Source organism: Lathyrus oleraceus, chromosome 2 (assembly GCF_024323335.1).
Source record: "Lathyrus oleraceus cultivar Zhongwan6 chromosome 2, CAAS_Psat_ZW6_1.0, whole genome shotgun sequence".
Lineage (NCBI taxonomy): Eukaryota > Viridiplantae > Streptophyta > Magnoliopsida > Fabales > Fabaceae > Lathyrus > Lathyrus oleraceus.
In genome coordinates this window covers 200,392,103-200,416,439 of record NC_066580.1, presented here as the reverse complement: position 1 = coordinate 200,416,439, position 24,337 = coordinate 200,392,103, and the positions used below count along the sequence as shown (strand labels likewise).

The 24,337-nt window shown below is 33.5% G+C and overlaps 1 protein-coding gene and 1 pseudogene across 1 annotated transcript; both read left to right on the top strand.

Annotated features, from left to right (window-relative positions):
• The first annotated feature begins 3,138 nt into the window (after nucleotides 1–3,138).
• LOC127122599 (uncharacterized) lies at nucleotides 3,139–14,263 on the top strand (annotated as a pseudogene).
• An 841-nt stretch (nucleotides 14,264–15,104) lies between these two features.
• LOC127122598 (uncharacterized) lies at nucleotides 15,105–15,695 on the top strand. Its single transcript, XM_051052907.1, has 2 exons — nucleotides 15,105–15,252; nucleotides 15,316–15,695. The coding sequence occupies exons 1-2, from the start codon at nucleotides 15,105–15,107 to the stop codon at nucleotides 15,693–15,695; spliced, it is 528 nt and encodes a 175-aa protein (XP_050908864.1).
• Nucleotides 15,696–24,337: the final 8,642 nt, after the last annotated feature.

Here is a 24,337-nt window from a genome sequence, read left to right as displayed (position 1 = left end):
TCTTATAAAGAAACATCTCATCATGGTTCCTAAACCCAACCGTGGTCATAGAATTTGGGTGACAAATTTTGAATTCCAGCATCAACATTTTTCCATTTTTCAATAAAAATAAGTGCGCGGCCCTTAACATTTTTTTTTATTTAAAGATTGAAAGTATAAAAACTACGGTTGTTTCTTGCAACTGTTATGAAATTATTTTCACTTAATAAAAATATAACATGCACTTTATTTCATTAATAACACACAATGGTGCCCTAATGAACGAGACAACAACAATATTGAAATCTTTACCCTCTTCATTCATTTTGGAAATGAATATCATTTATAAAAATGAAATTTTTATCCTCTTCGACTTATGGTACGTTACCATTATCTTCTCTCTCTCTCTCTCTCTCTCTCTCTCTCTCTCTCTCTCTCTCTCTCTCTCTCTCTCTCTCTCTCTCTCTCTCTCTCTCTCTCTCTCTCTCTCTCTCTCTCTCTCTCTCTCTCTCTCTCTCTCTCTCTCTCTCTCTCTCTCTCTCTCTCTCTCTCTCTCCCGTTGTGGTAATGGTACTACTTTCTGAAAGTTTATGTTCTTCACTAGGGTTACATTTCATTTCTTGGTTTCTCTTTTAACATAATGACATTGTGATGTGTATTGTTCATGCTGTCATGTTCTGATTTTGGGACTATTAATTTGTGTAGTTATAAACTCATTATTGGTTTGTTGATTGTAGGTATGGTTATGACCATGTGTTAGGTTTTCGTGTTGTTAAAGAAAGTAAATGACAACATACACTAAGAGAAGTAAATTGTTTTATTCATTAAGAGGACATTGCATTTTGGATCCTAAAGACATTAGATAATTTTCTTTTGCCTACTTTTCTTTCGTTGGATCCTCCTTCCTCTTAGGATTTATCAGTTGTCTATATTTTGCCCACTTTGGAGGCCCCAACAATTGTGTCTACTCCTTCTGAGACTGATGAGTTCTAAACCTTTAAAGCTTCTTCATAATTCTGCTTCTTTTCCTTTTCTTTTTTCTCATCATCTTGAAAATCTCCTTCTCAAAATCTCTCTTTTGAGCCTTATGTTGCTTTGGTTTACCCATTTTTGCTGAAGAGTAATGTGATATGGATGGTTCTGAAAATGTTTGTTTTTATAAGAAGAAATCATGGATAACGTCTAATATGCCTTGAAGGCTATGCATCCTGGGAGCTTTGCCTTTTAAAATTTGACTTTGACTATCTTGGATATTGTGGATAATTATTGCTTACGTTTTTCTCCAGCCATTAAGATTTCATGAATATTTTATTTCTGTTTTTACTCAGATTCTTCTTATCTCTTTTTTATCTTTTATGTGTAGATTCTTGTTATTACACAACACAAGTGCCTACTTCATAAGAAGAACATCAAGAAGGAATATGGGGAAAATAACACGTAAGTATTTTATATTCTTTATTCATAATTTATTGTAATTTATAATTTCTAAGGTTATTCACTCATAAATATTTTTATTTGGAATTATAGGTGTTTAAAGTCAATATACTAAGAGACAAGACACCAAGACAACAGTATATTATTATTTCTAAGGTTATTCACTCACAAATTGGTGTATTGTTATTTATGGTATGATACTTTCATAAATATTCAAGTTAAAAAAAATAATATCACAATGGTTGTTTAATTCGACTGTTGTTATAAGTAGAGATATCCAGAGTAATAAAACAAATAATATCATAACGGTTGTTTAATTCAACCGTTGTTATATATAGCACGCTACTTAACTTATGAAAACAGTCACACACCCGTTATGGAAATCAACATACATACAATCACACCTTACCTAACAATGAACGTACAACCGTCATTATATTTGTTTCACACCTGCCATATTTACTTTTTCTGTAGTAGTTCTAGCTCATCAATTTGAGGATGAATCAAGTTCCAATATTGAGGATTTCCAACTACCTTTCTAAATTAATGGGAATTCTCTTACAACTTATGAAGGTACATCATATTCAAACAACAACCTTCTATTTTAACATAATTCTCCATCTATAACATTATGTATGTATTTGCAGAATATTACAACATTGGGGATCCTCTGATTGAGTGTCATTATTGTAAAGCCATGATGCGGTATCAAGAGAGAATGAACAAAACATCCATTCGGCTAATCCCAAATTTTTATTATGTTATGGCAATGGAATGGTCGAACTCCCGTTACTTAAACAACCACCTGAGTTAGTATCACGTCTGCTATTTGATAAAGACAATATAGTTAGCAGGAAGTTACAACATTAAATTCGCATTTACAACATGATGTTTGCATTCATATCACCAAGTGCAAAGTTGGATAATAGTGTTAACAAAAGAGGTGGACCACCTACATTACGGATCCAAGGTCAATCTTGCCATCAGATTGGAATTTTTCTACCCCCAAAAGGTCATCCATCTAAATTTGCATAACTATATATTTTCGACACTAAAAATGAATTCCAAAATAGAATGCAAGGTTTAAGGTATATCGTTTACACATACATTCTTTTTTTCAGCAAGTCTACATACTCCTGTTTGTCAAACATTCTCCTTTTACAATAGTTTGTTTATAGTGTTCTATTTATGTATATTTACATATATAGGAACATAAAACATATTGATCCAGTCATTGTACATCAGTTGTCAGATATGCTCTATAAACATAACCCTTATTCCAAAAGTTTTCAAATGGATAAACAATGGTTATTTAATTCTTAAACACAAATCTTGAAATTGAGACTCATTTCTGATAGAACTATAGATGGTAGAATATATAATCAACCAATTGTTTCAGAAGTTGCTGCTTTAGTTGTTGGTGACCTTGACACGGCAAAAATGAGGGACATAACCATGCAAGCAAAAGGAGGACAACTACAAAGAATTAATGAGCTCCATGTAAGTTACTTGGCTTATTAATATCCTTTGATTTTCCCCTATGGATAATATGGTTATAGGCCTAACATAGCTCATGTAGACTTAGACATATTCCAAGACAACAAGAGAAATAGACTTATAATAAGAGTGTGGATATCATTTCGCATTCAAAAGAGATAATGCGAGGCAAAAACTTTGTTAGCATCAAGAAGATTTTTTCAACAAATTTTGGTTGATGGTTATACAATGTTAGAGTCTGAAAGATTATAATGGATTCATGAAAATCAACCAAAGTTAAGGGTTTCAAAGTACAAAAGCCTAAACGAAAAAGGTGATTAAAGTCAAACATCTGGTTCAGCCACAGGAAAGAGAGTAGTCTTTCCTTCTACCTATGTAGGTGGGAGGAGGTTTATGGATCAATTGTACTATGATTGTATGGATATTTGTAGAAAGGCCGGGTTCCCTGGTTTATTTATAACATTCACTTGCAATCTGAATTGCCATGAAATACATAGATTACTAAGACCACTTCATCTTAAAGCACAAGATTGTCCTGATGTGATATCAAGGATATTTAAAATTAAGTTTGATAAGCTACTATCAGATTTGACAAAGAAGGGTGTATTAGGCAAAGTGCTTGCATGTAAGTTCTTATTTCTCACCCTTACTTTTCAATTTGTTTGTTATTACTAAAACTTGCTTATTAATTTATTATACATTTGTAGATATTTACACCATTGAGTTTCAAAAGAGATGGTTGCCACATGCAAATATATTGATGTTTTTGCATCCTTCTAACAAGTATCCAAGACCTAAAGATATTGACAAAATAATTAGTGTTTAAGTGCCTGATCCTTTGAAGGATCCAAAGTTGTACAACTTGGTTAATACTCATATGGTGCATGACCCTTGTGGTTTAGAAAATATAAGTTCACCTTGAATGAAATATGGAAAATGCTCCAAGTATTACCCAAAGAAATTTCAGGCTACAACAATAGTTGATCAAGATGGCTATCTGGTTTATAGGAGAACATACAATTGATAAAATCGAATCGTCCTTCAAAGCAGACATATAGTTCCTCACAACCAAGTTTATTTTTGAAGTATGAAGCACACATCAACATAGAACGGTGCAATCAAAGTACTTCTATCAAATACTTATTCAAATATATTGTAGCGGGGTTTTCGTTACCTTTAGGTTTATTGACTAAACCAAAAGTAAACATACAATTCGAGTCGCCACCGCACTTTTATTTGTCCAAAGGAAAGGCTAAAAAGCGAACAAAATCCAAGTAAGAAGTTTTATCAAATCAAAAACTAATAAAAATGTCAGAGATCTAGGTAAGGGGGTTGGTTATGAAATGGGAAGGTTTTACGCATCCAAAACATCCTTAGTACTCTAAGGGAACCTCTTTTTGCAAATATGTGTTGTAGGTTGGTATTTGTGAAAGTATGTGCAAAAGATTGGTGGGATGGGAAAAGAATGTGTTATATTTACAATTTTGTTGTTTGAATGGATGAACCCATTGCCTACGTACCATCACAAAGGTAGGATCAAAACCTTGTAGTTCGGGGTAAAAATCTCAAAAGATTGGTGAATTAATTTGATCAAAAGCCTTAAGGTCTTTTGTTATCAAAGGGAGAAAACTCAACCTAAACCAACAATCCGCCATGTGAGGAAGGCTTCAACATGCTAGTGAGGGGTTAACCCTATAATAAGCATGGAAGAATTATAATCCAATCACTAAGGATGATGTGAGATTTACATCAACCACTATGATAACTCAAACCTATGACTAATGTTTTTGAAAAGTTTTAACAAAGGTGGCCATTGGAACCACAAAACAACTTGAAGTGAGTTATATTTATAAGTTAGATTTATTTACAAAATGAAGTCAAAGTTGGATTAAGATTTATTTACAATGAGTATTGATGAAAATGGTTTTGAAAAGTCAAAGGCATAAGGCCTAGGTTTCTAATTTGAAACAATGTCAAAGTTTGAAAGAAAAGATTTTGGCTTGGTTAGAATGAGGAGAAGAAGAGAAGGGCTAGTCCTAAAGCATACAAAGATAAGAGGAGAAAGATAAAACCCTTGGAGTTCCTTTTCTTGAGATCATAGAGATGATTCAAGATGCTCCTTTCCTTTGGACTTAGCAAACACTCAAGCAATCAAACAAATATATTCAAGCTCCTAGGATCTCCATTTTGGCTTGTCTCTCTTAACTTGGCTACTCATGACAATGGTCCTCCTTATCATCTCAAGATGGAATCCCTATCACACAAGAGCAAACATCAAAAAGTTCATAACACAATAAGAGGAATGGACAAAGAATAGGTTTTGGAAAGGAAGTCCTTTAAAGTCAACTTTGAGATTTAGCATTCTAAAGGCATGAGGCCTAGTTGCTCTTCAACAAGTTTAGCATTCTAAAGGCATGAGGCCTAGTTGCTCTTGAACTCCTTTAAGCATGGGTATGTCCTAATTCTAAGTCCTTTCTCCCTTTTGCATTGGGTTCACACAAAACAAAGGCAAAACAACCACAAGACAACAATATATTTATATACAATAATGAGCTCAATTGAGAAAAAGGAAAATGGCATAAACATAAAATATGTGCTCAAGTGAGCAAAATGAAAAGCAATGTGAATAAATGAGCAAAAAATAAAGTGCATTAAAGTAAAGGGCAAGAAATTAAATGCTCAAATTAAAGTTAGTAATTAGTGAAGTTATGTTAGTTTGTCATAAGACAATGTAGCGTTATGTTAAGCAATCGTAAGTGGACTAATGTAGTAGTCACACCTATCTAAGACCGGTCAATAAAACTATAGGCAAATAAACACAAGTTAGAGATCATGACTAGTAAGCCAAGCTCCAAAAACTTGCCATGCCAAACGAAAGAGAAAGGGCCTTGTATGGGCTTTAGGTTTTTTGCTTGACCAAGAAGCAACCTATCTTGGACACAAAAGAACTCACTTGATCTTAGATCAAGTTGAGTTTGATTTGGATCAAAGAAGGTTAAATCTCTCACTTGTCAAAACTAGCCATAAGACATTAACTCATTGGCCAAAAATAAAAAGAAAGGGATGAAGATGAAATAAATGGAAAGAGAATTCAAGCATCTAAGTCAATTGATCAAATGTGAACAAAGTCATCATCAACCAATGTCAAATAGAAGAGAAATGAAGATTACAAGTCAACAAGTCAACCATAATTTTTTGGTATTTTTGAATTAAAATAAATGCAAAATAAAATAAACAAAATATGGTCAACCTCAAATTTTTTCAACAATTTTTGAAATAAAAAACTATTTTAAAACAATTAAAAACAATGAAAAATAACACAATGTGAATTAAAATCTCAAATAAATCTCAAATCAAATAAGAAATTGATGAGACTATTTTTCATTGATTTATCATGATCCAGAGGTGTTAGGAAAATATTTTTGGATTTTTCAAATATCAAAAAGTATTTTAAAATGAATTAAAACTTGTAAAAACCAAATAATTCACAAAAAATATTAAATGAAGTCACAAAAATAATTAAAAATCAAAATATGAAACTAGATTTTTCAAGAATTTTTTTGGCATTGGTCTCATATTTTTGTGACTTCAAATAAAATATTTATGAATTTTTGAAAATAAAAGGAATTAACTGAAATTAAAAGAAAATAAGAAAAATAGGAAAATCCAACGCCATCAGATTATCTCATTAATTGACATGGCAATGATCATATGGCTCTAAGGCGCGGATACATGATAGACCTAAGTCAAGCGCGTTACACCTTGCATTAAAACAAGTCAACATGAAGAAAGGTCCAGATTAAAACGTTTAAGCACGATTCAATGGCTCAGAGGATGCACACATGGTACAGGCGGTGGAAAACACCTTCTTCTCCGGTGAAGTACCAGAATCCGACCACGACGCGCAGGAAAAAAAGTTGAAATGAAAATGAAAAATAAGGACATCAAAATGAAGCTGAGGTGATGTACATCACCCCTGTAACCATGGATCATCCTCACAATTCCTATTTAGAGAGAAACGTGAGCTTGAAGATCATGGTGCATGAACTAAAATGGCACGATTTGCAAAATTAAGACCACCACTGGCCTGCCTCAAGCATGAGGACTTCAGAAAACCACACAAACCGAAGAGATTCACATTATATTGCAAGATCTAGATCAAGAAAGTTTGGTGTTCTACCTCTGAAATGAAGCTTCAAACAACACGAATTCTCCAAGCTCTTGATCTACTTTTGCCCTGGAAGTATGGTGATGATGCTAGGTTAAGGAATTGAGCTTTGAAAATCAACTAATGATGTTGAAATTCAAGCTTGAAAGAGAAATAGAAAACTAAAAATTCCTTTAGTGAGGGTTTGGATTTCAATTCAGCAGCAATTCATATCTCCACTTGGTTACCAATTGAATGAGAATGCACACTTATTTATAGCTGAAATGGATTGGCAAGCATGGCTCCCTCATGTGCATGGAATTTGAATACCTCTTGCATGGGCATGTACAAGCGCATGTAAGGCCCAATGATGGGTGCAAATCCTTATTGATACCACCTGGAAATGAATTGGACGTGCACAATGGATTGCACAAGCTTGCACATCAAGTTTTAATGTGAAGTGCAAAAATGAACCTAAATAGAAAGCTCTTCGAAACTCACACATGGAAAGTCAAAAAAATTAATGTGAGTAATGGTTGAAAATCTCTTGAAATAAGGAACAAAAGTCATGTTGGGCAAAAAATCATTTGGAGTTTGGAACTTAATGAAAACTGGCTGTGAAAGTTTGAGTACAAAACATGTTTAAGTCACCTTTGAAAATTTTCTCTAAAAACAATCATCTTTAAGGCCTTATGTTTCTATGATGCAAGCCTCAAATGAAAAAACCTGCAATATCAAAGTTGTATATATTTTCAAGATGATCAATTTAGACTTAAATTTTGAATCATTTGGATTTTTCATGATAAAGTTATGGGTAGTTGAAGTTGGGCATTTTTCAAATTCAATGACTTAGGTCCAAAGTGACCTATAATGTTTTGTATTATCACATGTATTTATTTTATGATTATGAAATTTTTTCCAACATAACATTTGAAGTAAACATATTAAGCTTTCCAATTCAATTTGTCTAACCTCAAAATCATAAAAATTAAGGAAGTTAGGTCCTTGGGAAGTTGACCCAAAATTAGGGTTTCAGTCAAAATGACCTATAATGTTTTGAAATTAATGATGACCTTCCAAGTTTCAAATGGATTTTTTATGAACATGGAAGTTGTTAATATGGTTCCTAAGAACATTTTTTCTCTTGGAGTCATCTTCATTTAACAAACACATTAAGAGTTGTATCTCAGTGATCTTCAGTTTAGTCAGATGACTTGACTGGTCAGCTTTTCAAGGACAAACTTCCAATCTTGATGAATGAATGATTGAGGGGCATCACATAGGCTCATATATGCATAAAATAATGAATGAAAGAACTTACCTTGGTTAAATTTGATCATAGGTTGAGGTTGCTTCATGAGCAAGGCACAATCAAAGCATAGTTGAATTAGGGTTTCCTTGGGAAACAAACCTCAAGCCCTTTGGGTTATCTTGATCAAATTGGCAATTTTAGATTCTTGGGAGACATATATGATGATTAGGAACTTTGTGGACCATTGTCATGCTTTTTCTCATCTTCATCTAGCCATTTCATTGGGCTTAGGAGCCTCCTAGGAGCATGGGAGATGTAAGACCCCAATTTTGTCCCTAAGATCCCTCATGGTATCATAACATTACATTACATAGCCTCAAGGATCTTTGAGTATCTTGGCTTCCTTTCCCTTTGGGTGGGATCTCCTTGTGAGTGGTTTGAGGTCACCAGGCATGCTTGAATTGTATATCATTGCTTTTCTTGTTTTGTTTACTAACCAAGAGCACAAAAATATGTCATTAACATTTTTGTTTTGTAGCATTAAGCAATCACAGGTCAAGCACTTCAAGAGCATACTTTGTGCAAGAACTGAGATATTTTCTTTGGTATAAGAACCACATGATCATTCTAAAGAGCTCACATGAGCTAGAGTTTCATTTTGAAGCCATTCCATCAAGTGATAAAGGCTCAAATTCATTCAGACATTTCATGGTCATCTGAGGACCAAAAAGTCAACTGTGCAGTCAACTGAGGACTATGAGGTGGGGGAAATGAGTTGAAACACCTCAATCATGTTCAAATGAGGTCCATGCATCATTATAATAATCCATCTTGAAGATCTTGAGGTCATGGCAAAAGTTACTAAAAATGGAAAGTGACCTGTAATTCAAAGTTTCCAAATTTGGCAAGTTTTTAGTCCATATTCAACTTGACTTGTCAACATCAAAGAAACTTCAAATGGATTTTTGGTGAACATGAAAGTTGTAGATCTTTGTCTCCCCTTTCCAAAAAGTCCTATTTCATGTCCATATGATGAATGGTTGAGAAGTTATGACCAAATGATCACAAGTTGTACATGGAAATTCAAAATGGCATAACTTTTGATACAAAGCTCCAAATTGGTCCATTCTTTTTGCAAAATGCTCCTCTTGATCAAGAAATTTCAAATGAATCATTGCCATGCATGAGAGAGGCTTGTATGCCCATTATTTCACATGTGTTCATTTTGGAGGGAATTTCCATAATTCAAATTTGGTTTATGATACAAGAAAAATGACACTTCCATGATGACCATTGGATAATTTGGAGTGGATTTGAAGCTTTGCATGGTACTGTACACGTGGGACATGGCCATAATGAGCTCATTTGCAATTTTTCCAAGATACTCCATATTTCCCTAATCATGATTAAACAAAGCCTAATTGGGATTTCAGCATCATTAGCAGGCCATATAAAAGCCAAACCCTAATCTCAATTGCCAGAACAAAATTTCAGATCTCAAATTTTCAAGTTCCCTCCAATTTTCTCTCTCTTCGATTCTTCAATTTCTCCATACAAACACCAAAAATTCTTCAAGATTCTTGATCATCATCCTTCATTGATCAAGAATCAACCTCTGTTTTGGACAATTGAGCTGGATTTCGGGCAGATCAAGTGCATGAACATGGCAATGGATTTCTGAAATTGAAGTGGATCCAGGTGGTTTCAAGTGATTCTTTGTGCATAAAGCTTCAAGGCAAGAGCATAGGATTGGATCTGGAGCTTTTGAAAGCTTGAACACGCGAATTCAGCAACCTCCAATTTCAGGTGATTCAAAATCGATCCTCTCATTTTGCTGTTTTATGTATATAAATGTGTATATCTCATTGCCTGGAGCATGTAGATATAATTAGAATTGAAAATGGATGAATATCGAGCATGTATGATGAACTTAAAGTTTGGTTCATGGAAATGTTTTGCTTCGATCCATGCAAGTTAGGAAGAATTAGTTGAAATTAGTATGATATTTGGATTCCTTGTGAGAGAGCGGTTCGAGTGATGTACAATTTGTTGAATTCTGGAAAATTTCATCACTGAACTCCGCCGGAGATGGTCGGAGAAGACGACCGGAGGTACAGCTCCGGCGTCTGGTTTTGTTTAGGGTTTAGTCCGCGTGGATTCCAGGTGTTGCCTTGCATGTATGAACCATTGGCTGATATTCTTTTGAATCGCCACGCTTGCCTTGACTTACTGAGTGGCGTGATGACTAGATTTAATGAAACACATCATTTCATTTTGCTGTGTTGGCTACCATGTAATAGCTTGCGTGTGTGTTCAATTGGTGGAAACTGCTTTGACCGTGCCACGCTTTCCTTTGACTGCTGACTATGCTTGCCATGTAATAAATGAAACGGTGTGTTTTGGCTTTTAAATGAGGACCGTTTGATTGCTTTTTCGCTCCTGATCGTGTGGTCCTGATTATTTCTGGATTGATTTAAATAACTGTTTCCCTCCATTTCTTTTTAATATGTCATTTATTTCACTCATCTTAAAAAATGCATTAAAAATTGAAAAATGATCCAAATTAACTCCAATTTTTTTTCATAGTTCTCTTTTGATGTCTAGTTTTTTATGATATTATTTTCATGATTTGTTGATGTCTGGTTTTTCATTTGTGAATTTTTGATTGAACATTATGCTATTTTGATATGTTGCATTCAATGCTTTGTGAAATCTTCATCTTTGATCCAATTGATCTAATTTTTTGTATGCTTGATCTTCACATGTGATATGATGAGCACTGGTTTGAATTTTTTCTCATATGCTATCATTGTTTTTGACAAATGAAGATGTATGTGACAATTTGTGTCACATTTTTGGCATTGCATTTGTGCATTTTTATTCATCTATCATTTGAACTCTTCTGGATTTGAGAAACTTGCATAAAAAATTTCAAGGTCATTACATGCATTTCTGTTTTGATTTGGATTTTCTAATTTGGAATTCCACTTTGTGCACATTTTGTGATCATTGCATAGCATAGGCCATTTGAGATATTTTCTTTTTGAATTGATGCTGGTCCTTTTGAGGACATTTTGTTGATTGTTTGAATGTGCATTATGTGGAAGATTGAGTTCTGTTTTGATCATTTGATTTGGTTTTGAACTTAGTCTTTGTACTAGTGTTTTGTGCATATACTAATTGTGCTTGTGTTTCAGGTTTGGACATTTAGCATTGATGGTTGATTTGTTCTCACTTTGTGAGATGCAAATGATTTGAATTCTAACTTTTGTTTGTTTTGTAGGGTTCTAAGTGATAGGCTTGAGCTCATTTGAGTGCTTGAGCATTGTTCATTGAATTGTGTAATTGTTGGAAAGATCCATTGTTTGTCTGTTGGTTTTCTGACTGAAATATTAACTGTTTAGCTTTTGTACAGGTACATTAGTCGCTTGCTTTTAGCTCTTGCTTGAGCTTTGGATTGTGGTTGATACACCACTTAGGTAGTTATCCTCTTACTCCATGTAGTCTGGAAGTCCTGTCACCTTTTTGGCAGGCATTTTGCTGGCAAGTCCTCCTTCAGAGGCTCTGTTTGTGATTGTTTACATTTGTGCGAAAGACCTCCAAGATGAGGCATGTGCTACTTGATAAGACCTCCAAGTTGAGGCAATTGACGGATAAAAGAGATTAGTAGTCAATCCCCCGTTATTCAGTGAGTCATTCATTATGCTCGCACTACGTGCTAATGCTTTTGAACATGTACCCAAGATCTTTGTCCAGTGTCTGTCAAGTGGAATAGGATCCCACTTTCTGGATCCCCATGCTTTCTTTATCATGAGCTCACCCAGGCCAGGGTTAAGAGCATGAGGTGTCATCCTCATTTCCATCTTTGATCAGCTTCACCCTAACTCTCAATGTTAGTGGTTAAGAGCTACAGATTACCCTTGTACATTTTGGCTTGTTTGTCGAGGTTGATATGACCCCTCTTGACTAAAGCCCGCCCTTTTGGTTTGAAGCCTCTTGTATGTATATAGTGTGTGATGATTGTTTGCTTTTGATGTGTTTGCTTTTGATATTTATTTGTTGTGATTGGGAGTCGGGTGTAAGTCCATGTATTGGCATTCTGTTTCCTTTTTGTTGTTAGGAGTCGGGTGTAAGTCCATGTATTGGCATTCTGTTTCCTTTTTGTTGCTAGGAGTCGGGTGTAAGTCCATATATTGGCATTCTGTTTCCTTTTATTGTGGATCTCTTATGAGACTTCTGTGATTGCTTTTGCCTTGTGCTTGCTTATTCCAAAGGAACTTACTTGGATCATCTATATGATCTCAAGAGAGGAACTCCTGTTGTGGTTTCTTTCCTTAACCATCACCCTTTCTTCTTCATTTCTCCATCTTAACCCAAGCCAAAAAACTATTTGTGCAAACATTTGACTTTGTTTTCAACATTAGAAACCTAAGCCTTATGCTTTTGATTTTCAAACTTTCTTTTCATAATACTCATTTTGAATTGAATCTTTAAGTCAACTTTGACCATTTTTGTACATACTTCTAATTGGTAAATATAACCCATTCAAATTTTTCTTTTGTGGGTTCAATGTCCACTTTCTTAATCAAACTTTTCATAACCTTTAGCTATTAGGTTTGAGTTATCTTTGTGGTAGATGTAATACTCACCTTTGTCCTTAGTGATGGATAATGAGCCTTCCATGCTTATTATAGGGTTAACCCCTCACTAGCATGTTGAAGTTATCCTCACATGGTGGACTTGTGGTTTTTTAGGTTGAGTTTTCTCCCTTTGATAACAAAAGACCTTAAGGCTTTTGGACCAATCAATCCACTCATTTGTTTTGAAATTTTTTACCCGAACTACGAGGTTTTGATCCTAATCTTTTCATAAGAGGGTACGTAGGCAATGGGTTTATCCATCCAAACACAAAATGTAAATAAACTTGTATATTCTTTTCTCATCTCTTCAATCATGTTTGCACAAACAAATTCTCAAAAACAATAACCTTTGCAACAAGCGTGAAAAGGGCTCCCTAGGAGTACCTAGGATGTTTTAGGTGCCTAACACCTTCCCATTGCATAACCAACCCCCTTACCCAGATCTCTGTTTCTTTTACTAGTTTTGTTTGTAAAACTTTTAGGTTTTTGTTCGCTTTCTAACCATTCCTTTGGATAAATAGAAGTGCGGTGGCGACTCGACTTTGTATGATTTACCTTGGATTTAGTCAATATCTCCAATGGTAACGAATACACCACTACAGGAGCAAATTATCACTTGAGCTTCAAAACAAAAAGAGTTAGTGACATATTTTTGTGCTTTTGGTTAGTAATCAAAATAAGAAAAGAAATAATATACAATACAAGTATGCTTGGTGGTCTCAAACCACTCACACAAGTCCTAACCCTAGGGTTAAGGAGCCAAAACATGCTATGATCCTTGAGGCCATGCAATGAGCAATGATATGATGTCATGAGGGATCTTAGGGTCAAAATTGGGGTCTTACATATATCAACAAAGGTTCTGATAGAATTTATGTTGTTATTCAAGCTTCTGATGATAATATAATTGGTGAGAAGAAAAACATTGATGAAATCAAGCAAATTTAGATTGTAGTTACATCTCCCTAAGTGAGGCAAGTTGGAGAATTTTTTCATATTATATACACGGTAGGAAATATGCCATGGAGAGATTACTTTTTCATATGGAAGGAGAGAATTTTTTTTACTTCAAAGACTTTGAGCAAATTGGAAATGTTTTACTCAAACCAAGTCTTATCGAATCTATGTTTACAACATAGTTTGAGGAAAACAAAAATATATGATGAAGCTAAGTTGTTGACATATGGTGACTTCGCCTCTATATTTGTTTACCATAAACCAAGTAGGAGTTGGAAGACTAGGAAAATAGGGTATACTATTGGTCATCTTATTTGGGTTCCTCAAAGCACATGTGAACCATATTATTACATGTGAACTACATTAAAAATATTGATGGTTTCCAACATCAAACTTTCAGAGAAGCATATTTTCCTATGGGATTTCTACAAGATGATAAACAATTTATTGAGGCTTTAAAAGAGGCACATGTTTGGGATTCTGGTGTCTTTTAAAGGGAATTACTATGTTGCTATCATCATCAATGAATACACCAGAGCATGTTTGGAGTAATACATGGTAGTACTTATCTAATGGTATTCTTTACGAGAAATGTGTTTTGACCAGAAATTCAGGTACACTTTTTATGGAAACTTATTTTTGAAGTTGTTTCTATTATGAAACTAATACTTTTATTTACAGTTATTTGCTTTTTCTACCATAATATTAACACTTATTGATGATGAAATAAAACAAATTATGCTAATTGCAATAGAAACTCAGTTACAAAAGAATAAAAGTTTGAAATACTTCAAGCCAATATCGTATCCAAATGACTTTGTACTTTCTTTTGTTGGAAAGTTATTGGTTTATAAACTATATTTTTTCATGTGTAAATAGAGGCAGTATCATTCAACTGTTCAAAACCATATTTTTTTATAATTTGTACTCATCTCTTAAAGGTAGATTCACCATCATTTTCCTTCATTGTAGACATACATTTCATGTGTAAAATTGTTACATTTCTAAATAGATTACTAATTATTTATTTCATTATGCTTTAATGCCCTTTATCTTATTCTATATTTCATCATGATTTAATGCCCTTTTTATTATTTCATATATTGTAATATACAATTGTTATTATAAATGTCATACTAATTATAATTTCACAACAATTATATTGGTAGGAGAGCATAAACACATTTATTTTGAAGTCATGGAAGTAGTAGAAAGACAAAATGGTGGAGTGTTTTTTTTATATGGCTATGGTGGAACATGTAAAACATTTATGTGGAACACTTTGGATGCGGAACTTCGTTCTAAAAGGAAAATTGTCTTGCTTGTTGCCTCAACTGAGATTGCAAGTTTGTAGTTACCAGGTGGAAGAACAACTCATTCTATGTTTAAGATTAATGTCCCTGCTTTAGAATCTTCAATTTGCAACATTGACAAAAAAGATGAACTTGTTGAGCTTTTAAAGTTGACATATCTTATTATATGGGATGAGGCTCCAATGGCTAACAAGTTTTTCTTTGAGGTTCTTGGTAAATCTTTGAAAGACATTATGTGTGAAATTCCTCAAGCTTCTAAGAACCTGTTTGGAGGCAAAGTAGTAGTTTTTAATGGTGATTTTAGACAAATTCTTCCCATTGTCCCAAGAGGTTGTAGATTTGATATTGTTCATGCAACAATCAATGCTTATCATATTTGGGATCAGTGCAAAGTCCTCAGGATTACAAAAAATATGTGCCTTCAAAGTGGTGTAAGTACTTATAACAAAGATGAAGTCTGCATATTTTCAGAGTGAATATTGCATATCCGACACTGTACCATGTCCGAGCCTAACGATGTTTATGTTGATATTTCAATTCCTAATGAGTTTCTAATTTCTAATTGCTCACATCCTGTTGAGGCTATTGTTAAAAAGAACCTATCTCAATCTCATTCATAACTACAATGATCCCAATTATCTGCAAATTTGTGCAATATTGGCTTCAACAATTGAAGTTGTCGATGACATTAATCAATACATCACAAATCTTCTTCCAAGTATTAAACACGTTGTTTCATTGTTTTAATGCTAATAATATACTATAGTATCGATTTTATTGATAGATCTGCAGCAATAGACTTTGATGCATTCTAGCACGTGGCTCTTGAATTTCTAAATGCTCTAAAAACTTATGGATTGCCTAATCATTCAATCAAGTTGAAGATTGATGTCATTATCATGTTGATGTGGAACTTAGACCGGTCTGAAGGCTTATGCAATGATACAAGACTCATTGTAACAAGATTTGGTAATCATGTCAGTGAAGCTAAGATCATTTCAGGAAAAAATTTAGGTAACAACATTTATATTCCTAGAATATCTTTGTCCCTGTCACAATCACCATGGTCATTTAAGTTGGTGAGAAGACAATTCCCCATTATTGTTTCTTTTGCTATGACAATTAACAAATCTCAAGGAAAATATTTAGACAATGTTTGTTTATGTACATCTCGAAAATTATTTGGTCGTCCGAGGTATGAAACTAAAACTTCTAAATTAGCCGAGATAACTATTTTGATCGAGATGGTCATGTAGGAACCTCAGACCGGTACACATAGGCTAACCCCTGATGTCGGGCGGTCGGTCTCTTTAAAGTAATTAAGAGGCAGGCTAAGGGTTAGAAATTGTTACAAAATAACTAATAAATCAGTTACATATCACTAAATGGTCATAAACGGTTACAAGTACTTATTAAGTCTGTTACGAGTAGTTAAGATAAACGGTTATGTTTATGACGGTCTTAAAGCCTAAAATAGATATCTCGGACCATGAAGATAACAATATATATAGGTCTTAAGACCAATAGAAAAGGGGGATTGCACGATGAATAACATAGAAAGGAGGAAGCTTATCAGAAACCTTGGACCACCCACGATGGTGGCCATAAACCTCTTATACATTACAGACACTCCAACCAGGCATTTACGACCTTCCCTAGCTAGCATCAGGGAGGTTACTCTTTTGATTTTTTTTTTGCAAGAACAATTTATATCTACCAAAGTATGTTTTTAGTAATGGTCAATTATATGTCACAATGTCTCGAATTAAGACTAAAGAAGTTCTTAAAATTTTGATTCATGACAAAGAAAAAATTGTAACAACAACTACCACTAACGTTGTATTCAAGGAAGATTTTCACAATATTTAATAGGTATAACATTTATATTCTTCTCTATCATAAATTATTCAATTCAAAAACAGGTTGGTTTGTTATATAATTTAAATAATTTTGCTTTCAGATGGAAATTTTGAAGCCAACTTGAAGCGTCATGTTACTTTTGTAACTTTTATATTTATTGTTTGAAAGACATGTTTAATTTGCACTTATATTTTTAATTTGCACTTATATTTTGATCATAGTTATGATATTAGTCGGATTTTATCAACTTTATAACCTTTTTTTTTTAAATGCAATGCATTTCATTTGTTGCAAAGTTTCTATTTCATTGCTTTTGGATATGCTTTCTCTCTTCATTTTAGTATTATACAAGTATATCGAATTATTTGATCTCTATAATTACAGGTTAATTTTACCCGTGCGGGAGCACGGATATTCTACTAGTTTACTAACTATAACTAATATAAATATTTTAGCAAAATAAAATTTATTTCATTATTAAAATTTAAGCAATTAGTTACTTTCTTTATAATGATGTACAAAACAAATATAACAAAGTTATTAATTTTCACAATTATTTTTTTGCTAAACTAGTTGACTTATTTTTTTAAATGATAAATAAAATATATTAATAAGAAGTTGCAAACATATGCAACAATAAAGTGTAGTTAAAAAGGCACAAAATGTGCAGCACAAGTTCACCAACGAGCACAGGATGGAAAAAATAACAACTAGACAAATCAAAAATAAAAATATATAAAGATAACCAACAAAAACCAAAGCTATCAACGGAAGAATCATGCTAGATCACTGAAAGATAAACCACCATAAACATAGCAGAAGTTTCCACATGCAGCTTAAAATCACACTTCAAATGGACTAGAAGACACACTCTAACCACTATTGGGGTAAGCAAATGATAGGGTATGCTACCTAATTGGAGAAAGAACAAGGACCCCTATAACCTACCAAGAAACCATTTCTAAACAAGAGAGATACACTTATCTTCGAAGGCCTCCTCATCAATCGGTGATCTTGGAAATATTAAATTGTTTCTAGTTCTTTAGAGATTTCACGCTTGTGAATGCCAAATCATGATAAGACCACCTATAATCCTAGTCAAATATCATATGGAGGTAGAAAAAACTTGAGATACAATGTCACTTGGCAAGACAACTATCTTTCCCGGCCACAAAAAATCCATATACCTTAAAGAAGTAGAGATAGAACAAGTAACAAACAAGTAGAAAGTCTACTCTAAGGACCCATCACATAAGCCATATGAACAACCAACATGATCTAAAATAACTCGCATAATACAAAGGTTCTCCCTAGCCGGATCCTAATAACTCGGATAGATTATAGAAGGAAGAGGTAATGATATTAATACTATTATTTTCTGAAAACAAACATCAAATATCACTCTCCAACGAGAAAGTAATACTCTGAATAATGTGGAGTAGATTATCCATAAAAACTTGCCCACAGTCAAAGAGATGTCTTTTTTGTAGAAAATTCTATACCATGACCCCATGAATACAAACACTGATATCACATACCTTATTCCTTTTTTTTGCTCAAAGATCGTGAAAATTCAAGAAAAAATAACTCTAAGATGGATATGCCCCGCTCAAGCTTCATCTTAAAAGGAGGTGAGCCTACCAAATCCCACTTTTCACCTCAAGCCATCGACAAACCATCCGAGGAGACTTAGTTTGTCCTTCAAATAGATTAATGCAATCATTAATTTTTTAATACCAAAAAGTAATTAATTTATTTTTACCTTAAACACTATTTATTTATTCATTTTATTTAGTCTCATAATTTTATAATTTTTAGAAATTTTTGAATCCACGATTTTTTAACTTCTTCTAAAATCAAACCATCAAACTATATTAGGATGGGTAAGAATTTGTTATTGAAAAAGTTAACCACTTTGTTATTAAAATTTCTTATTAGTTAGTTAAGTTAGTTTTAACTATCAACTACTATTTAGTTACACGTGTTAATATTTAAGAGTAATTAGTTATTTAGGTTTTGATTCTTCATAAACACAGCCATGCATATGTTTATGGTTTTTATTCACTTTGCTACTTGATGACGATCAATCATGATTCAATTTTATAAGTTGTTTTTAGTATTATTTTAGTGGTATTTAGAGGAGAATTACATAGATTGAAGATGAATTTTGGTAATATTTGAGACAAAGAAAAAAGTTATGAATTTTTAGCACATTTTATATTATGAAGTCTGTCTAGTAATTTGGTCATATCTAGAGCTTCATAATTCCATTTGAGGTGAGACCAACGCCACATAAAATCTAACAAAAGGATCTGGCTACTCAAAAAATTGCGGCATGATTTGTTTGAAATGAAGAACAATTTAGACGTGTGTTATGCCCGTTATAAAAGGAAAAATACGCAGAACTTTTAGGAGGGAATTTTTTTAGATCAATTTCATGGCCACAAAGATTTTAGGAGCAATTTCACGGCCATAAGGATTTTAGGACCAGTGTTAAATAAAAGATAACAAAAAGATGCAGAGTGGAGGTTATCTCTATTATGGTAACAACAACATAGTTAGAATTATTGGTTCTTGTATTGTTCGTAAGAGTCTTAATCACATCATTTAAGATATTCTACTTCTTGAAGGTCTAAAACACAGTTTACTTATCATTAGTGAATTGTGTGACAAAGATAATGAAGTATTGTTTGATTCTTTTATATGCAAGATCATAAAATCTAAAAACAAACAAGCTATTTTTACTAGTCAAAAAAATGGAAATACTTATACTATAAATTTTTTATATAAAAAAATTTACCTTCAAGTGATGTATATTGTCTTCTTAGTAATAAAGATGATTGTTGCTATGTGATAGGAGAATAACTCATATTCACATGGATAATTTTTATAAAATGGTCTATAAGAAATTCATAATAGTTCTAACAATTTTTTTTGAAAATAATAGATTATGTGATGTATGTCAAAAGGATAAACAAGTAAAATCCACTTTTAAATTCAAAAATATAATATCTTCGGATAGGCCTTTATAAGTTTTATATATGAACCTTTATGGCACATCCAAACCCATGAGATTTGGTAAAAATTATTATGCACATGTAATTATGGATGACTTTCCTTATTTTAGATGAACACTTTTTATTTCTAAAAAAACGTTTTTGTTTCCTTTTAAAACTAGATAATATTATTTATAATGGAAAATGCTTAACATTTTATCTATCTGAAGAAATTATAGAGGTGAGTTTCAAAATGAATATTTTAAAAAAAATTCAATGAAAATATTATTGTGTATAATATTTTCACTCCATAGATTCAACAATAAAATGTAGTAGTCGATGTTGGTGCATAAGGTTGAAGATGAAGAAGATGATGGAAGAGAGAGAAAACAAAATTGTAACTAACTTTGTACTCATAATGAAAAAAAACCAGTTAGAGTTCAGAGTCTGCTACAAATTGAACTTGGTCAAGTATTAAACTATCAGAACCTACTAAATATATTGCAAATTAACTTTAAATGCAACTAAAATGAATCTGAATTATAACGAACACCATCCTTAATTCATATTTTGTTAACTAAAATCAACAACACCAATTCCATCTCTCAAATGGATAACGTGTTCAGTCTTGATTGCTTTTGTCAACATATCCGTAAGCTGCTTCTGAGTGCTATAGTGAATAATTTCAAGCATCCCACTATGAACTTGATTTCTCAGAAAGTGGAACTTTGTGGCAATATGCTTGCTACTTCCATGCAGTACTGAATTCTTGGCAAAGCTTATGGTTGATTTATTGTCAATCATCATCTTCTTAGGCTTGCTCACCTTGATCTTCAGATCCTGCAAAAAGTTCATAATTTAAACAGCTTGACAAGCAGACAAAGCACCTTCAATGTACTCAGCTTCATAGGTTGACAATGCAACCACTGGTTTCTTCTTCGAGCACCAAGAAATGGGACCTCTTAGATACTTGAATAAATATCTTGAAGTACTTCTTCTGTCAACTCTGTCTCCACACCAATCAGAGTTTGAATAACATATCAACTCTGAATCATATTTAACACCAGAAGAAAACAAAATTCTATACTTCAGAGTCCCCTTAATATACCTCAGTATCCAGACAACAACTTGGTAATGTGACCACTTTGATTTGTTCATAAACCTACTCATTATTCTAATTTCATAATAGATGTCAGGTTTAGTATTACAAGGATATCTCAACTAGCCAATCAACTAATTAAAAATTGTAGCATCTGCATGATCACCCTTAACATCAGAAACCAGCTTATGATTTATTTCAGCTAGTGCGATTGCATACTTACAATTTATTAACTCAAATATTTTTAGAAGCTCAAGTTCATACTTCAACTGATGCAAAATTATACCTTATTAGAGTACAAAATCTCCATACCTAGAAAATATATGATATTTCCTAGATTAGTCATTTCAAACTCATTCATCATCACCTTCTTGAACTTAGTCATCTCATCTTAACAACTGCCTGTTAGCAATAGGTCATTAGCATAGAGACACACCATAATCATATTACTATCAGATGTAAATTGAATATAAACACCATACTCCATCTCACATGTTTTGAATCCTTGAATCTTGAAAAATGAATCAATTTTTAGATTCCATGCTCTAGGAGCTTGTTTCAGTCCATACAAGGCTTTACGCAACTTTTACAACATCCCTTCCCGATTCTTTTTCACAAATTCAATAGGTTATGACACATACATTTCCTCTTATAAAGAACCAATCATAAATGCATATTTCACATCTAAATGCATCGGAGGCCCATTTCTATTAGTAGTTATAGCAATCACCAATCTGATTATTGCATGTCTAACTACAGGTGAAAACACCTCAAAGTAATATAATCTGGATTTCTATATAAATATTCTAGCCAATAACCTTGATTTGTGTTTCCAATTGATCTATCTTGCTCCAGCTTCAACTTGTAAACCCATGTCACACTGATGGCTTTCTTGTTCTTTGGAATCTCTATCAACTCCCAAATCTTGTTTCTTTCTATAACCTCAAGTTCTTCTTACATGGCCTTCAGAAACACTTTCTTCTTGAGAGATTCTTCAGTACTTACTAGTTCAGAGTCTACCAACATGGCACACTGAATGACTTCCCCTTCAGAGTCTATCTCAATATCTTGTATAATGTCAAACTCTACAAATCTTCTTGGTATTTTTTTGATTCTTTGTGGTCTCTGAACTTTTTCAAAATCTTCTTCAGATGCTATAACAATGTTAGATGCTAGACCAGAGGCACGATTACCACCAGAGTTTGGATAATCATTAGAATCTGGATCAGAATCAGATTCACCTTAGAGTGAGACTCTCTTTCAGCATCATAATCACCTTCAGACTCTGACTCATCTTCAGACTCAAAATCTCTTTTAGAGGCAAATTAACCTCCAGAGTCTGAAATATCTTCAGAAGTTAACTCAAGGGTTAACATTGCACTAGAGTTGGATTGAGACTTGATCCAATCCCACACTTCTTATTCTTTGACAATAACATCTCTGTTGAATTCAACTTTGTTAGTGACAGGTCAATAGAGTTTACAAGAACATGTATTGTTGTACCCTACAAGCAACATGACTCTGCTTCTTCCAACCAACTTCCTTCTTTTAGCATATGGGACATGTTTATAACAAACAAAACCAAACACCTTTAGATGGCTCACATTTTTGTTATCTCTATTCCACTTCTCAAAAGGAAAAAATTTCTTCAGCTTCTTGGTTAGACACTTGTTGAGCATATATATTATAGTGGCAACAGCTTCTCCCCATAAGGCGTGAGGGATCTTCTTCTCCTTTAGCATTCTCCTTGTCATATTAAGCAAAGTTTTGTTTCTTCTTTCAACAAGACCATTGTGTTAAGGAGTGTATGGAGAAGTAACATCATGCTTAATTCCATTCTCCTCATAGTATTTCTTGAACTCTATAGAGTTCTACTCACCTCCACCATCATTTCTAAGAATTTTTAACTTCTGACCATTTTTTTAGCCTTCACCTTGAACTTCTGAAACTTAGCAAACACCTCATGGTTAAACTTGATGAGTGTTACTCATGTCATTCTTGTAAACTCATCCATAAATGACACAAAGTACTTGTTTCCTCCAAGTGAAGGTACTTTAAATGGTCCACATACATCATAATGCACCACTCTCAAAGCATGTTTTGCTCTTGGAGCCACTTCTGATGCAAATGGAAATCTAGGTTGCTTGCCTTTCATGCATATCTTACATGACTTCTCAGGCTTCACAATATGAATTCCATGTACCAGCTTCTTAAAACTCATATTCCCTAAGCTTCTGAAGTTTAGATGCCCCAATATCTTGTGCCATAACTCACTGTCACCTTCTGCACTAAGGCATTTAGTTTCAGTTATTTCCACATTCACCTTGAATGTTATGTTGCTTCCCTTTTCAGACTGCATAATCAACTTCTTATTAGAATCATATAAATTTAAGAGATTTTCCTTCATAGTAATTGTAATACCCCAAAATTTACCCTTCATTTTTCCTGGAAGCATACGCTTTACACCTCATGCATGCATTCATTTTTAGGTCATTTAGCATTTGCATTTCATCATGGCAATCAGAATCGGATCCAAGAAGCTTGAACATCATCCAGGACACTTTGTGGGCTCTATTTAGATGATCAGTCAACACAAGGGAAAGACTTGAGTTACTTCCAACAGGGGTCTATTCGTCAGTCAAAACGTTAATCTTGAAGGAGAAAAGGTTTGTTCATGAGCTGTCATGCTCGCTAGGCGAAGCCCACGTGTTTTGAAAAAAAAAATGAAAAAAAAACGAAATAAATAAATAAATAAATAAAAGAAAAAATCTTGGACTTGGACCTCTCTCATTTGAGCCCACAGGTCCACAAAAATCAGGTTATAAATTCAGAGTTTCAGTGAAACAAAAGGCAATTCTATTCCTATTACCCTGGCTGGAAAAAGATAGTGAGAGAAGAGCTAACAGAGTTCAGAGCAGCCTCCAAACCCTGAAGGGAACTCAACTGCACAGAATCACCTCTGCCTCACATAAAACCTAAAGATTGTTTTGTAAACCTCACGGGTGCAATTCAATTTCAATCAAGCTCTCCAATCAGGTTTGCCCTATTCCCATTATTTTACGCCTTCAATTTGAATGTTCTAAATGTGTGATGTATTATGTTTGAATTTGGAAGTGTGGATATCGTTAGGTTTCGCACATGCATGAATGGGTGAAACCTATGC

What these genes read in the sequence shown, in the direction of transcription:
- LOC127122598 (XM_051052907.1), top strand. Translation starts at nt 15,105, where the DNA reads ATGGAAGTAGTAGAAAGACAAAATGGTGGAGTGTTTTTTTTATATGGC. An exon ending in TGCCTCAACTGAGATTGCAA is followed by an intron (nt 15,253 to 15,315) that starts GTTTGTAGTTAC and finishes TCCCTGCTTTAG; the next exon opens with AATCTTCAATTTGCAACATT.